Source organism: Neopsephotus bourkii, unplaced genomic scaffold (assembly GCF_033783945.1).
Source record: "Neopsephotus bourkii isolate Nb327-2 ecotype Australia unplaced genomic scaffold, CSIRO-AGI_Nbou_v1 NB_1638, whole genome shotgun sequence".
In the NCBI taxonomy this organism is placed as follows: Eukaryota; Metazoa; Chordata; class Aves; order Psittaciformes; family Psittacidae; genus Neopsephotus; species Neopsephotus bourkii.
The window spans coordinates 56,583-68,732 of NW_026902113.1; the positions used below are offsets into that span (position 1 = coordinate 56,583).

Sequence of the window (12,150 nt, forward strand, 5' to 3'; positions counted from 1 at the left end):
ATAGAAACCCAGAACTGGTCCCTCTCCTAATGGTGTTATCACCCAGAGAGCTGCTTCACCATTCCCAATTGTTACCCTCTCCTCTGAATGGGCACCACACACAACTTCCTCCATAATTTTATGCTTTAAACTTCCACATCTTTTCCTCTTCTGATTTCACCACTTCAAGGCATCCACTGGCTGCTGTGGTTGGTGGCTCCGAGCGTGGCAGAAAGAAAAGGCAAGTGAGGCAGCAGAGGAGCCAGACCAGCGCATCCCTGGCAATTTTGGGTGGGTAGTGGTCCCTCTCTTGCCCACCCCTGTTTGTGAGCATCTCAGCAGAAGCAAGCACCAATCAGCACTATCAGTGGTGAGCCATTCCTCACCAGCACAAGGGGGAAGGCATGAAAACGTTTGAACACCTAACAAGTAGGCAGCAGAGACTGACATCAAGACCTGGTTTAAGGTGGGAATCAAAATCCCAACAGCGTACTGCTAACTAAGTTCTTCCTCAAAGAGTTTATTGTCTTTTTGCCCCCCATCCCTTGAATGTCTTAATTTCAACAGGAAAATCGTTTCATTCCTGCTTTTCTCCCCAGCTCAACACTGGGCTCCTTTCCCAGATGGAGTTTTTAAGCTAATTTTAATGAGAGGCTGTTTCCCCATGAGACAGTGAGGAGGCTGATGTGCTCTCTGACATGCCATGGCACGTCTGCTGGCACTGCCATGCTCCAATCCCAATCCTTGGTATCTCCACTGAATCAGATGGTGTCTCTCCAGTGGGACTGTTTGTTCTTGCAGACACTTTCCTCTTCCTTCTCATGCGAATAGGACAGTGACATATAGAAAGCAGCAGGGCCCTGGACAGAGTTCATGGTAGGAGACAGGAGATCCAGCCTGGAAAATATTTGGAATCAAGAATGTTTTGAAAGACCAGACCAGAGGGGTCAGGAATGTGGGGAGAAAAATATGCTATTTGTAGCAAACCCAGTGTCAGCTCTGTGAACAGGCAGGGCTGGAGGCACAGCATAGGAAAGCAGGCAAACAAGCCCGGCAGCTTCTCTGTAACTAAAGGGTTTGGATGCTGGCATGCTTCTCATGTTTGTTTTGCAGGGAGGTACTATTTTCTTTGAGACATTGGTGCTTGAGACCCTTAGGGAAGAGGAGGACTGGTCATTATGTCAGGTCAATGAATATGGATGAAAACCTCCTTTCATTCTGCTTTCCCCCTTTCCCCCCCCAATGTTTTCATTTTCTTACAACCAAAGGAGACAGATTTCATCAGCTTGCTATCATCTCCTCACTTGACCTATCACAGTCCATCTCCTGGGTTTTCTCACTCCTATTTCTACTCATTTTCCTCCTTACTCTTCCCTTATTTCCCCAGTTTTTTAAAGAATTCAGATCCTCCTCATCTCTAATTTTTACTCCTTTTCCTCCTGTTCAACAGCATTTTCTGGACCCTAACCTCTTTTATTGACCTTCCCTTTCTTCAGTCTGCCTTAAATGTCGTTTTCCCTGACACACTTTGTCTCTGGTATTCCTTGCAAACTCTGTGTCCACACAGCCTATTGCCTACAGCCTCTCTTGTCTTCCCATACACTGTCTGCCACTGGGAGATCACTTTTCTCACATCCCTTTGACCACATCACCTGCCCCTTCATCCTCCCTTGCCTCCCTCATATTAAACCTCAGGGGCTTGCCTGCACTGCTGGGCTTGTGCAGTGAGTTTGGAGGAGGCAGCCCCAGCTCCTGCGAGGCCACACTGCTGCCACCAGCTCACACTGCCCAGTTCCAACCCCATTTTGCCAGAGCCCTGCTGCTCCCATCTACAGCCTTAGGGTCCTTGTTTTGGATCTGACCTTAAAACTCCCTTGTGCAGCAGTCCCTATAGGCATCACTCCTTATCACTGCCTATAGGCAATTGCTCCCTGTGATGCCTATAAAAGTGTGTGGTAGCAGATAAGCTACTGGAGCACTGAATTGCCAAAACCTCTGACATGTTTGACTCTTTCAGCTGTCAGAGATCCCTTGGCTGAAAGTGTGATCTTCCTGAGGCAGGGACAGTCCTTTGGCCTTTGTCTTCTCATCACAGTGAGTGCCATACCATGATGATGGCACTAGTCTCTTTAGTAATAGTGATGTTAGCAGGAACATGAAAAAATATGCAGCCCCACATTTAAGGGTCACAACAGCTATCTTGAATTAGATAGAAACTGGACAGGGGCCTCACATGGAGAGAAAATGGGATTGGGATTTGAGGAGTGTGACTCCATACTGGGTTTCACACTGATGCTCTTTCTGGGACATGAGAGCCCCAGGCTCTTGCTCTTCAGATTGAGCCAAGGCTTATCTGTTAGCTGGTAAATACAGAGCTAAAGAGGCAGACCCCAGCCTCACAGCCCTAAAGGAAAGAGATACTCAGAGTTCCCAAGAAGCAGGTAAAAACCCCTTGAGGTTCAGAAGACAGCTTAGGGGTGTGCACCCAAAGGGACAGATGTGCTGCTTTGAGGCAGGAGATTGATGCCCAAGTCCAGGACAGAAGCAGGATGTTTCCTGGTGGAAGTCAGCATGCTGGTCACTGTTATACCCATCCTGAGAAACCTCATGCTGCCTTTTTGTTGGGCTGGGACCGTGCCTATCCTGGGGTGATGCATGCCTGTCTTGGAGTGGGGTGTTTAAAGGCCTGGGTTTGCTGGGGAGCAGGGCTCGCCATGTTTGTACAGATATTTTCTTCTGCTACCCAGGTAATTGCAAGCCTGGGATCAGAAAGAACACCTCATAGCTGAGGTTTGGCTTCTGCTCTTGATTTCCCAGGTGCCTTCTGCCATCCAGGAGTATGAAGTTTTAAGCCTAACTTTTGGAGCTGCTGTGTTAAGGTCAGGCTGTTCCTGTGCTTTCATTTACACCACCTTTCCTGAACATGACACTTTGTGTCAGGGCTGGGTGACCAGGTTTTGCCTGGACCAAAACCAAGCCCACTTTATACATTTCCTATTGCTCCCCAGCCTGCCTGTCTCCCCCAGATGATTACACTGCACCAAAAGATGCTGACGTATTTCCATGCCTTAATACTTCTAGAAGTATTAAGTATTGAGTAGAGGAATGATAGTCTTAGAGTCCGGTCTATTTTTAGTGCTTTTACATGCTCGTTCTCTGACCTTGGGCAGGCACTTTAACCACACGCTGTCTCATCTCATCTCATCATCTGCTGGATGGACTGCTCCTACTTTGCAAAGCACTGGTGGGTTGGTAGCACTTGCCATTTTTTTTGGTTGGAAATCACAAGAGAGCTGCTCCTTACCAACACCAGGATTCTGAAGTTGTTGCAACACAGCTGATCACATGCAACTTCTTGGGTGGAAAATTGCTTATGTTCTTGATGCTGAGGAGGCTGCTCTGTGGTCTCCATCCCCACTACTCTGAAAACACTCATTTTCCCTGTCACTGAAAGAGCACAGCCTTTTACCCACCAGTAGCCAAGGTACCATGGTCAGCTGGCCACTGGGCAGATTATCATAAACTCAGAGGAGCAGTTTCATTCCCTGTAGGTAGATTTTTCTCTTTTTTTTCTTTTCCTTTTCCTTTGTCTTTTTTCTTTGTCTTCTATAGGTTTGGTCAAACTATTCAGAGGTGGGTGTTCATTAGAGGGGTGTGATCTAAGGATCCGCATCCTTCTACCTTTCGTTAATCTCTTTAAGAGGCAATCTGCCCAGGTGAGGTGATACTGGAGGGGTTTGGATGCCCTATACAGCTCCAGTAGAGACGGGAGGAGAACACCTTTCCCAGGCACCTTAGAGCAGCAATACCGATGACAGACATCCCCAAAAGGAGCAGTTCCAGTATCCCGTCACCTCTCTTCCTCCTCCGCTCACCTCGGTCCAGGCTGGCAGTGAAGAGGGACAGCCAGCACCTTGCTGGAGGAAGTAAGCCTGACTTTGCAGCATCCCCCTTGGCAGCCCCGGGAGCGCTTCTGCCTGCGTCAGCCAAAATCCCTGCCGGGGACTGTGCTGCAATGCAGCACGGCACACCCCGCCCGCCATGCGCTGCCCTCCTCCTCTTCCCACCGAGCCCCGATGACTCCAGGTTGCTCGGCATTCCCTCCTGCGGGCACTTGGCGTGTGTCAGCGCGGCGCGGCGCGGCGCACGGTCGGTTTCACAACGCGCCGGCTCCCCGCAGGGATCGGCTGTGGCTGCGCGTTTCGTTTCCCCCGCACGCTACACCCGGATTCCAGACGCTCTCTGGCTTGGCCGCTGCATGGACTCAGGGCACAGGTCCCTTGCCGTACCCAGCGGAGGCAGACGGGGCTCCCCTGGGCTCCAGGGAGTGGACCATGAAGACGCCAGTTGTGTTTCTGCTTTGCATCTCGGTTTTCCCAGGCTTTTCCCAAGGCAGAGTGGTCGGAAAGGATGAAGCTGGCTTTGCTGAGTGTAACGTGTTCTTCCCTGGGCAAGTCCCACCCGAAGGGTTTACACAGCCCTTCCACGTGAAAATCTGTCAGCAGTACAACAAAGAGCCGCGCTTTGCAACCCTCTACAGCACGAAGGACAAAATCCCTCTTTATTCGGCTTTTAAGTACACAAAGCCAGCCCAAAGCGAGGAGGAGAGCTGGCTGGTCGAACCGCAGGTAAGTCAGCTTTTCCATCCCTATAAAGCAAATGTTTCCTAGGGAACATTTTCCTCTGGGGTGAAGCTGGAGAGAGGATTTTGCAAAGGAGGTGGGCGCTCTGCTTGTTTAACTTATGTTGATAGGAATTTAATGCAAGCAGACTTGTTTTTGTGCTTGGAACTGAGGAAACAAATAGTTCCTTGTCCCGCAGTGCTTATAATAATAGAACCATAGAATACTTAGGGTTGGAAAGGACCTTAAGATCTTTTAGTTCCAATAAAAGCTGAGAGGCTGCTGCATGGGACACGCAATACCAGGGAAGAGGAAAGTCTCTTTGGTACCAGCTCATCACGGGCTGCTGGTGGGCAGCAGGGTTAACCGTCATAGTGTCAAGGGGAAGTTTGTTCTGTTGCCAGTGCGACTGCAGTGTTGATAAGAGTTCTTTCTGTGTTGATAGGAGGTCTTTAGCTTCGCTGCGCAGGGATAAAACATCCATTTGCGGTTCACCAAGTTGATGCTGCAGCTTTTTGTTGTGTCCCGGTGGTGCAGACTCCCTTAGGGAAATGAGTTGCCCTATCCCGGAGTCAGAAGTGTGCGGTATAAAGTTAACTTTGCCAGAGTCTCAGCAGTTTTTGTCTCCCCTTGGCAAAACCTGGCAAGTTTAAGCAAGTCCTTCAAGCTGTTGAAGTTCAGGGAAATCCTTAAAAAGTTGCTAGTGCCCTGAGAGAACAGGTACACTTCACCTCTCTTTTTCCTGCCTTTTTTCCTTGTTTTTCAGCAGTGGGCATGGGGAGTTCTGTAACAAACTTCAAGCTGCCCCTATCTGCTGAGCTCAGGGAAGACAGGCAGCATCTGAGGGCACTTTGTCAGGGGAGGAGTGGCTGCAGTATCAGAGCAGTGCGTTGGGACCTCGGGTGTTCGATGCTGTGGGAGTCAAAGCTCAGCCCTGTCCCAGGAGAATGGCTGCCGTGATCATTTTCCTCCTTGTGTGGGGTGATGAGGTGCTAAGGCCACGAGGTTGCAGGCAATAAAGATAGGCGATCATAGAATCAACTAGCTTGGAAAAGACCCTTAAGATCAAGCCCAACCAATACCCTTTGTGCTTACACCTATGTGCATACACATGGAGATGCAGAAACAGAGCGAGCAGAGAGAAATCACTGTAAACCACTCTCAGCACTCAGGTGAGGGCCGCAGGGCTGCCCCATGCTGTTTTGGGGGTAGTGATGTCAGTGGTGAGGGCACTGTCTCCCCCCCCTGGGTGCTGCCTCCTCAGGAATGTCTGCCTGAGGAGCAAATGCCAAATGTAGCAGGGAGGCAGTAATTGGGTGAGGAGGGTGAGGAATGCCAGTGCCACCCACTGCCCATCGGCAGCTGGAAACAGCCCATTAATTCAGCAATTAGTGACAGGAAGGGCAGGCTGATGAGCTGGGTACTGACAGGACTCTCCCAGGCTCAGGGCTGGAAACCTGCTTTACCACAGGTTTCCTAGGGGTTGAGGGCAAGTCCCTCAGGTGGCTTTCACCTCATTTCATTTTGGCTGTCTGAAAACCTATGGGTTTGGCTCTGCAGCCTTAGAGAGAGGTGGAAAACCCTGGAGTTGCCTTTTCTGTCCTAATGTATAAGGGGCTGCATGAATCACTTTGTGGCTTAGTTTGGTTGATGACTGCAACCAGCCAGATGACCAAGGGGGGACTTGCATTGCCCAGCTATGTACAGTATAGCTCCCTCAGCTGCTCTTGCCATCTTTCTTGGTAGACAGTCAGGACAAACAGGTACTTCTAGAGCCACCCATGTGAATGTCCTACCACAGAAACCTTGGTGTAAGAGGCACTGTGCCTCCTCCCTGAGGAATGAGTCCCACACTGAGGCTGGGTGAAATATTTCCACTGCAATCAAAGGTATAAGCGTGCCTGAGGCAGTAGTGAGGGCAGTGAGATGCTGAAGTTCGCCTGCGATCCTAAGTACTAGTGTAGGGGAGGTGGGAGGTAACAGCGTCCTGCCTTGGTCCTGTGACCAAACCTGATGGAAGCTGCCTGCCCTAATAACTGTGTGTTGCCATACTTTAAATCCCTCTTATACTCTGCCTGGGAACTGCAACCCCTGCTTTGTGGAACACATTGATGTATGAGTTAGGTGCTACAACCATACGTATGCTCAGATGTATGAGCTAGGTGCTACATCCATACAGGTGCTCAGATGCATAACTCATTTCTACATCCCATGCAGTGAACAAGGTGTTTACCTGTCTGCTTGGATCCTGCCCTTGGCTGTTGCAGGTTGTTTGGACAGATGGCCTCACGGCTGACTCCCTGAATGAAGATGTGCTTTGGCAGTGACACAACCCAAAAGCTTTTTGAAGCAGTGAGGAAAGGTGGCTTGCAGTGCAGATTAGATGGGGTGCTGGCGGCAGCTTGGCTCTGAGGCTGAGCTGGGGGAGGCGTGGAAACCTCAGTTACACAGGAGTTATTACAAACCATTAGGTGAGTTATTATAAACACAACTGGGTGATGTCAGAGCCTTACACATGAGCAGCATTTTTAACATGTTCTTTTTTAATTGCACCTAAACATCCCCAATGGTATGTGCAAAAGCCTGCAGCTGAACAGGTAACCAGAGACATATTTTCCTGATAGGCACCTCAAGGTTTGCATGCATCAGCTCATAAAGAGAGAAAATTAGGTTTATACCATATGCTTCCTGTAGGCTGGGAATCTCTGCCACGGGGTAGAGCTGATCAGTCTTGGGTCTATGTGTCCTTGTGGTATGGCAGCAATGCTATGGGAGCGAGGGGGCATGAGTGAGGATGTCAGTCAGGCTTGGAAGGGCCGTAGGATGGAGGGCAGTTCCCAGGCACAGCCTTACATTGTGCCTGCTCTCCCCTCATGGTACTGCAGGGTTAAACACAGCGGGTGCATCCCTTGTCCCATGGCACAACACAATCATCTCATCAGAACAGGGAGAAGCAGCTGGGGAGGGGGGCAGGAAGGGACAGTGATTTTGTGGAACACATTGTCTGACCTCATCAGCCAGTTGCAGCCTGTGAGTTTGGGGTGTCTGAGCAAGAGGAGCAGAATAAAGCACAAGCAGAGCAGAATAAGTCATTTTAAGTGGTGTGTTTAGAAAAAGCTGTGACTTGTGCATCAGCACATAGGGCTCACAGTGATCCTTTCAGTCCTGAAGCAATAAGCATCAGATGCTTAGCAGGAGATGGGGGTAATGCAGCCCTCTGCAACGGCACTGTGACCAGCCTTGGTGCAGAGAGAGCCCTGGGCCAGGACCGCAGGGGTTTGGCTGGTGCAGGAGGCCAGCCTGAGCTCAGTGATGGATAGCTGCTGACACTCACTGGCACTGGGGCTGTCACATTGACTCTCAGCACAGGCTGGCACAGAGCTGTGAGCAGGCAATGCGGCACTAAGGGGATACAAACACTGGGTAAGGTGGATGACTGGGGAGTGGTTCAAGGTAAACTATGAACTCTCTGCCACACATGTCTCCAAAGTACGTATTATGTAGCACAGTAATCAGTTTATAGGCCAGGAGCAAGGAGTGCAGGTTTAATTGGGCCAGCACAGTGCTGGAAGCGGAGAGCCACAGCCACTGAAACAGAGGCTACAGGAGGCACCGAGGCCAGAGACCGTCTGCCACCCCCAAGCTTGTACCAACACATTCACCCTCTAATTTGGGGGGGAAAATGACAACCATCTGGCACACCTCCAGCACTGCTGCAGGCACTGTCAACAGGGGTAAGGAGCAGAGAGTGTCCTGGCCACCCAGGGAAGAGCTGAGTGTGCCCTGCTCCCACTGGGTGTTACCTCCATGAGCATGGCTCTGTGCATGGCTCCAGGAAGAATTCCTGCTGCTGCAATTGCCACCTATGGCTCCGCAGCATGGGAATGGCTCTGTGCATGGCTCCAGGAAGAATTCCTGCTGCTGCAATTGCCACCTATGGCTCTGCAGCATGGGAATGGCTCTGTGCATGGCTCCAGGAAGAATTCCTGCTGCTGCAATTGCCACCTATGGCTCCTCAGCATGGGAATGGCAGACACAAGCAGGTAGCACAGATTCCATCAGGGACCTGCACTGATGGCATCCTCACCCATGTTATGCCAGGAGCTGTGCCTTCATTAAGGATGAGGTTCAGACTAGTAATGACGAGCCCTGAGAGAGCCCTGGGAACTCTCTGCTGTGTCTGTGTTCTAGGCAGGCAAGTTGAGGTCACCTGCCATGGTGCCTGCCTTCATTCTGGCTTCCTACGCAGTGGTGAGGGGTAAATGTCTTTGGTAGGTGTCTGATATACCATGTTTTTTTTCCCCCATGGTTTGAATTTGATAGTTCAGAGGGACTGAATTAAGGTGCCATAGGTGCTTACGTGAACTGGAGGTACCACCACCACAGGAGGTGAGAACAAGGCCCTAAGCCAAGCATCGATTGGTCCTAAAAACCTCTTTGCACAAGTTAGAGGCTTGGTGACCGGTGTCTGATGGGTTTTTGAGGCTGTGTTGCAGACCAGGCTGCAGAGCTGCAAGGATCCCTTGCAGCTTAAACTAATGTGTTCGACAGGGCAGCTAAGTAGAGCATGTGCTCATCCGAAGTGCCACAGGGAAAGTAAGGAGGGAGAGAAGGATGTAGTCTAAGGCATAATATGTAGTAGCAGTCATAATAGAAAATATACTTAAAGGCCCATTTTACACGTTGCTTCCTAAGAAGGCAAATTGCATCCAGTAACTCTTCTCTCTGCTATTTCAGATAGATGACCCAGAAAATGACCTGCAGGAGATGGTGCATGAAGCTGATATTGCTGGCACTGTGGCCAACCTTGGTGCAAACCAAGCCCTGACCTCAGACTACGTGGGCTCTGGCTATGAGAGAGGGCTGCTCAATCCCAGCCTGCTCAATGAGGAGGATTTCCAGATGGCCACTTACACCCTCACAAACGCCGTCCCTCTGAGCCCATCTGTGAGCAAAAGCTGGCACAGAGACATTGGGAAGGTAGTGGAGCAAGCTCTGGTCCCTCACTGCTCCAAGAAGGATCACCTTTATCTCCTTGCAGGGGCAATTCCTTCCAGAGCCCGGGTTAAAGGCAAGCTGTCGGTGCCAGAGACGCTGTGGCTGGCAGCCTGCTGTGATGCTGCAGACGGATGGTCCCTGGGAATAGTGAAAAACACGAATGATGACAACAGCTTGGCAGACCTCACAGTAAGAGAGCTGGAGAAGAAGCTTCTAACAGGAGTTCACTTGTTCAAGGGCAGCTGTGGGGAAGACAACCAAAGCCAGGAGAAAACAAGAGCAATACTGCAAGCTGTCAGTCAGGTCCGCTCTGGAGAGCAAGAGAGAGCAAGTGACAGCCAGGATGCCAAGGAGAGCGGGTTGGTGAGGAAAGTGGCTGGCATCATCGCTACCCCTTTCATCAAACTTCTGGAACTCCTCATCTATGTGCTTGTGGAGCTGGTGAAATACGTGTTCTATTTTCTGTGGCTTGTTATCAAGCGGGCTGGTGGTACAGTTCTGGATGGAGTCTGCAACCTGTGGAACGGTTTGGTGTCCTACCTTAAAAACATCACCATGGTGCTCATCAGCATCCCTTATGATGTGGGGAGGGTCATCGTCAACATCTGCATGGGCTTCCTGCAAATTGTTGAAGATGTGGCGTTCCTCACCTACAGGATCCTGCGCATCCCCGTGGGGTTTGTCCTTCACCTCGCTGCTTTCCCTTACCACTCCATCTGTGCCATTCCCTCTGTCCTCAAAGACATGGCCAACGGGATTGGGGGCACCTTCTCCCTGGTCATTGATGCCACAGCCACCATTCTGCACGGCTTCTATTACCTGGCTTGTCACATAGTCAAACGCTTTGTCCCTAAAGCCTCTTCTGATGACTGATATGGATGGAAACCAAGGCTGCAAAGACACGGAGTAAAGGAGGGAGTGGGGCAATGCTTTAAGATACGTGGCCAAGCGCTGTCCATTTTGTTCTGGTATTTATTGTAGTGACATTAATAATAACGAACCAACTGGGGAGTAACAGGGAAGGCTGAAGTGACATTGCTGGGGGCCACCACCACTGTAACTCAAGTTTTGTCTCTTGTCAAGTGTTCTGGTTTCATTGGTGCAGGCCACAAACTTCATGTGATTTGCAGATCTCAAGATGCTTCCTCGGGGTAGATGTGCCCTAAATGTGGTACAAGATTATTTCTTTCCAGCTATGATAACACTGAACCCTAGGCACCGGCAGCGAGCTCTGCAGAGCCCATCCCTGCTAGGGAGGAGGTGGTGGTGAGGGTTTTAGTTATGGAGGGGTTTCCAGGGCCTGGAGAAAGGAAAAGAGGGAAAGGTATGAGGATTTGGGGATGGGAAACAGTGAGGAGCAGGGAAAGATGGGGGCAAGGTCATGCTGTTGGTTGTGCTGCTCACTGCACTGGGGTTCCACTGGTGGAGGGAATGTGACTGGGTGTATCTCATAGTCCTCAGGCCTTTCCAAGCAGCTGGAATCACATGGATGTTACTGTGAGGAAAGACCTGCTGCCTCTTCTTTTGCAGGGTGGGAAAACAGTTTCCCTTAGCATAACCACGATCACCTTCCCCCAACTCTCTGGAGACCACTGAGGGTCTAAGCCCTGCAGCTTCAAGGCACAGCATTCCCTGAAGGTCTGAGCCCCTGAATAAGCTCCAACAGCAGCATCCTGGTGTTATGCTTTTGGCTTGGATCAGTTGCCACCCGCTCTGCCTCCCTTGGTTGCTGCCAGCTCCCCAGGTGTGCAGTGGTGTGCAGGTGTGCGAGGTCAGCATGAGATGATGGTGATGGTGATGGGTATCACCAAGATGTCCTTCTGAGGCTGGGGAAGATGATCCTCCTGGGTGTCCCTCTAGGGCAGATAAAGCAGCTCTGCCCTTCCCACCAGCCTGGGCTGGCAGCAGGGATGTCCTTGTAGGAAGGGGACGTGGCAGAGGAGGTGCATGAGGAGCTTGTGTTGGGATTTTGCTGCTTTCACATGAGGTGATTTGGTGTTTTCATAGCCCCCACCAGGAGGTAGAGCTGGAGTGGGCCAGGAGCCAGCCCTGAGCAGGGGGTCCCCTTAGAATAGAATCATAGAATCAACTGGGTTGGAAAAGAACTTTAAGATCATTAAGTCCAACCTTTACTCCAGCACTGAACCATGGCACTGGGGCCCCATCTACATGGGTTTTGAACACTTCCAGGGATGGTGACTGCACTGCTACCCTGTACACCCTGTTCCAATGCCTGAGCACCCTCCCTGGGAAGAAATTTTTCCCCATATCCAATCTAAACGTCCCCTGGTGCAGCTTGAAGCCATTTCCTTTTGTCCTGTCCCTTGTTACTTGGGAGAAGAGACCAGCACCCACCTCACTGCAACCTCCTGTCAGGTAGTTATAGAGAGCAAAGAGGTCCCTCCTGAGTCTCCTTTTCTCCAGTGTAAACAATCCCCAAATCCCTTGGTGCTGTGCGGGGAGGGAAGCTGGTCAGCAGGATGCCAAGGAAGGTATTCCTGCCATCCGGAGAGCAAAGGCAGAGGGAATAGGACACTCGTGGTGAGTCACT

The 12,150-nt window shown here is 50.7% G+C and overlaps 1 protein-coding gene and 1 long non-coding RNA gene across 2 annotated transcripts; one reads left to right on the forward strand and one right to left on the reverse strand.

Moving 5' to 3' along the window:
- Window positions 1-783: 783 nt before the first annotated feature.
- On the reverse strand, window positions 784-9,727 carry LOC133223549 (uncharacterized). Its single transcript, XR_009728603.1, has 3 exons — window positions 9,627-9,727; window positions 6,835-7,020; window positions 784-876 (listed from the first exon to the last, which is right to left on the reverse strand). It is a non-coding gene; the product is annotated as an uncharacterized LOC133223549 (long non-coding RNA).
- ENDOD1 (endonuclease domain containing 1) lies at window positions 4,018-10,717 on the forward strand. Its single transcript, XM_061374343.1, has 2 exons — window positions 4,018-4,607; window positions 9,339-10,717. The coding sequence occupies exons 1-2, from the start codon at window positions 4,056-4,058 to the stop codon at window positions 10,470-10,472; spliced, it is 1,686 nt and encodes a 561-aa protein (XP_061230327.1). The 5' UTR covers window positions 4,018-4,055; the 3' UTR covers window positions 10,473-10,717.
- Window positions 10,718-12,150: the final 1,433 nt, after the last annotated feature.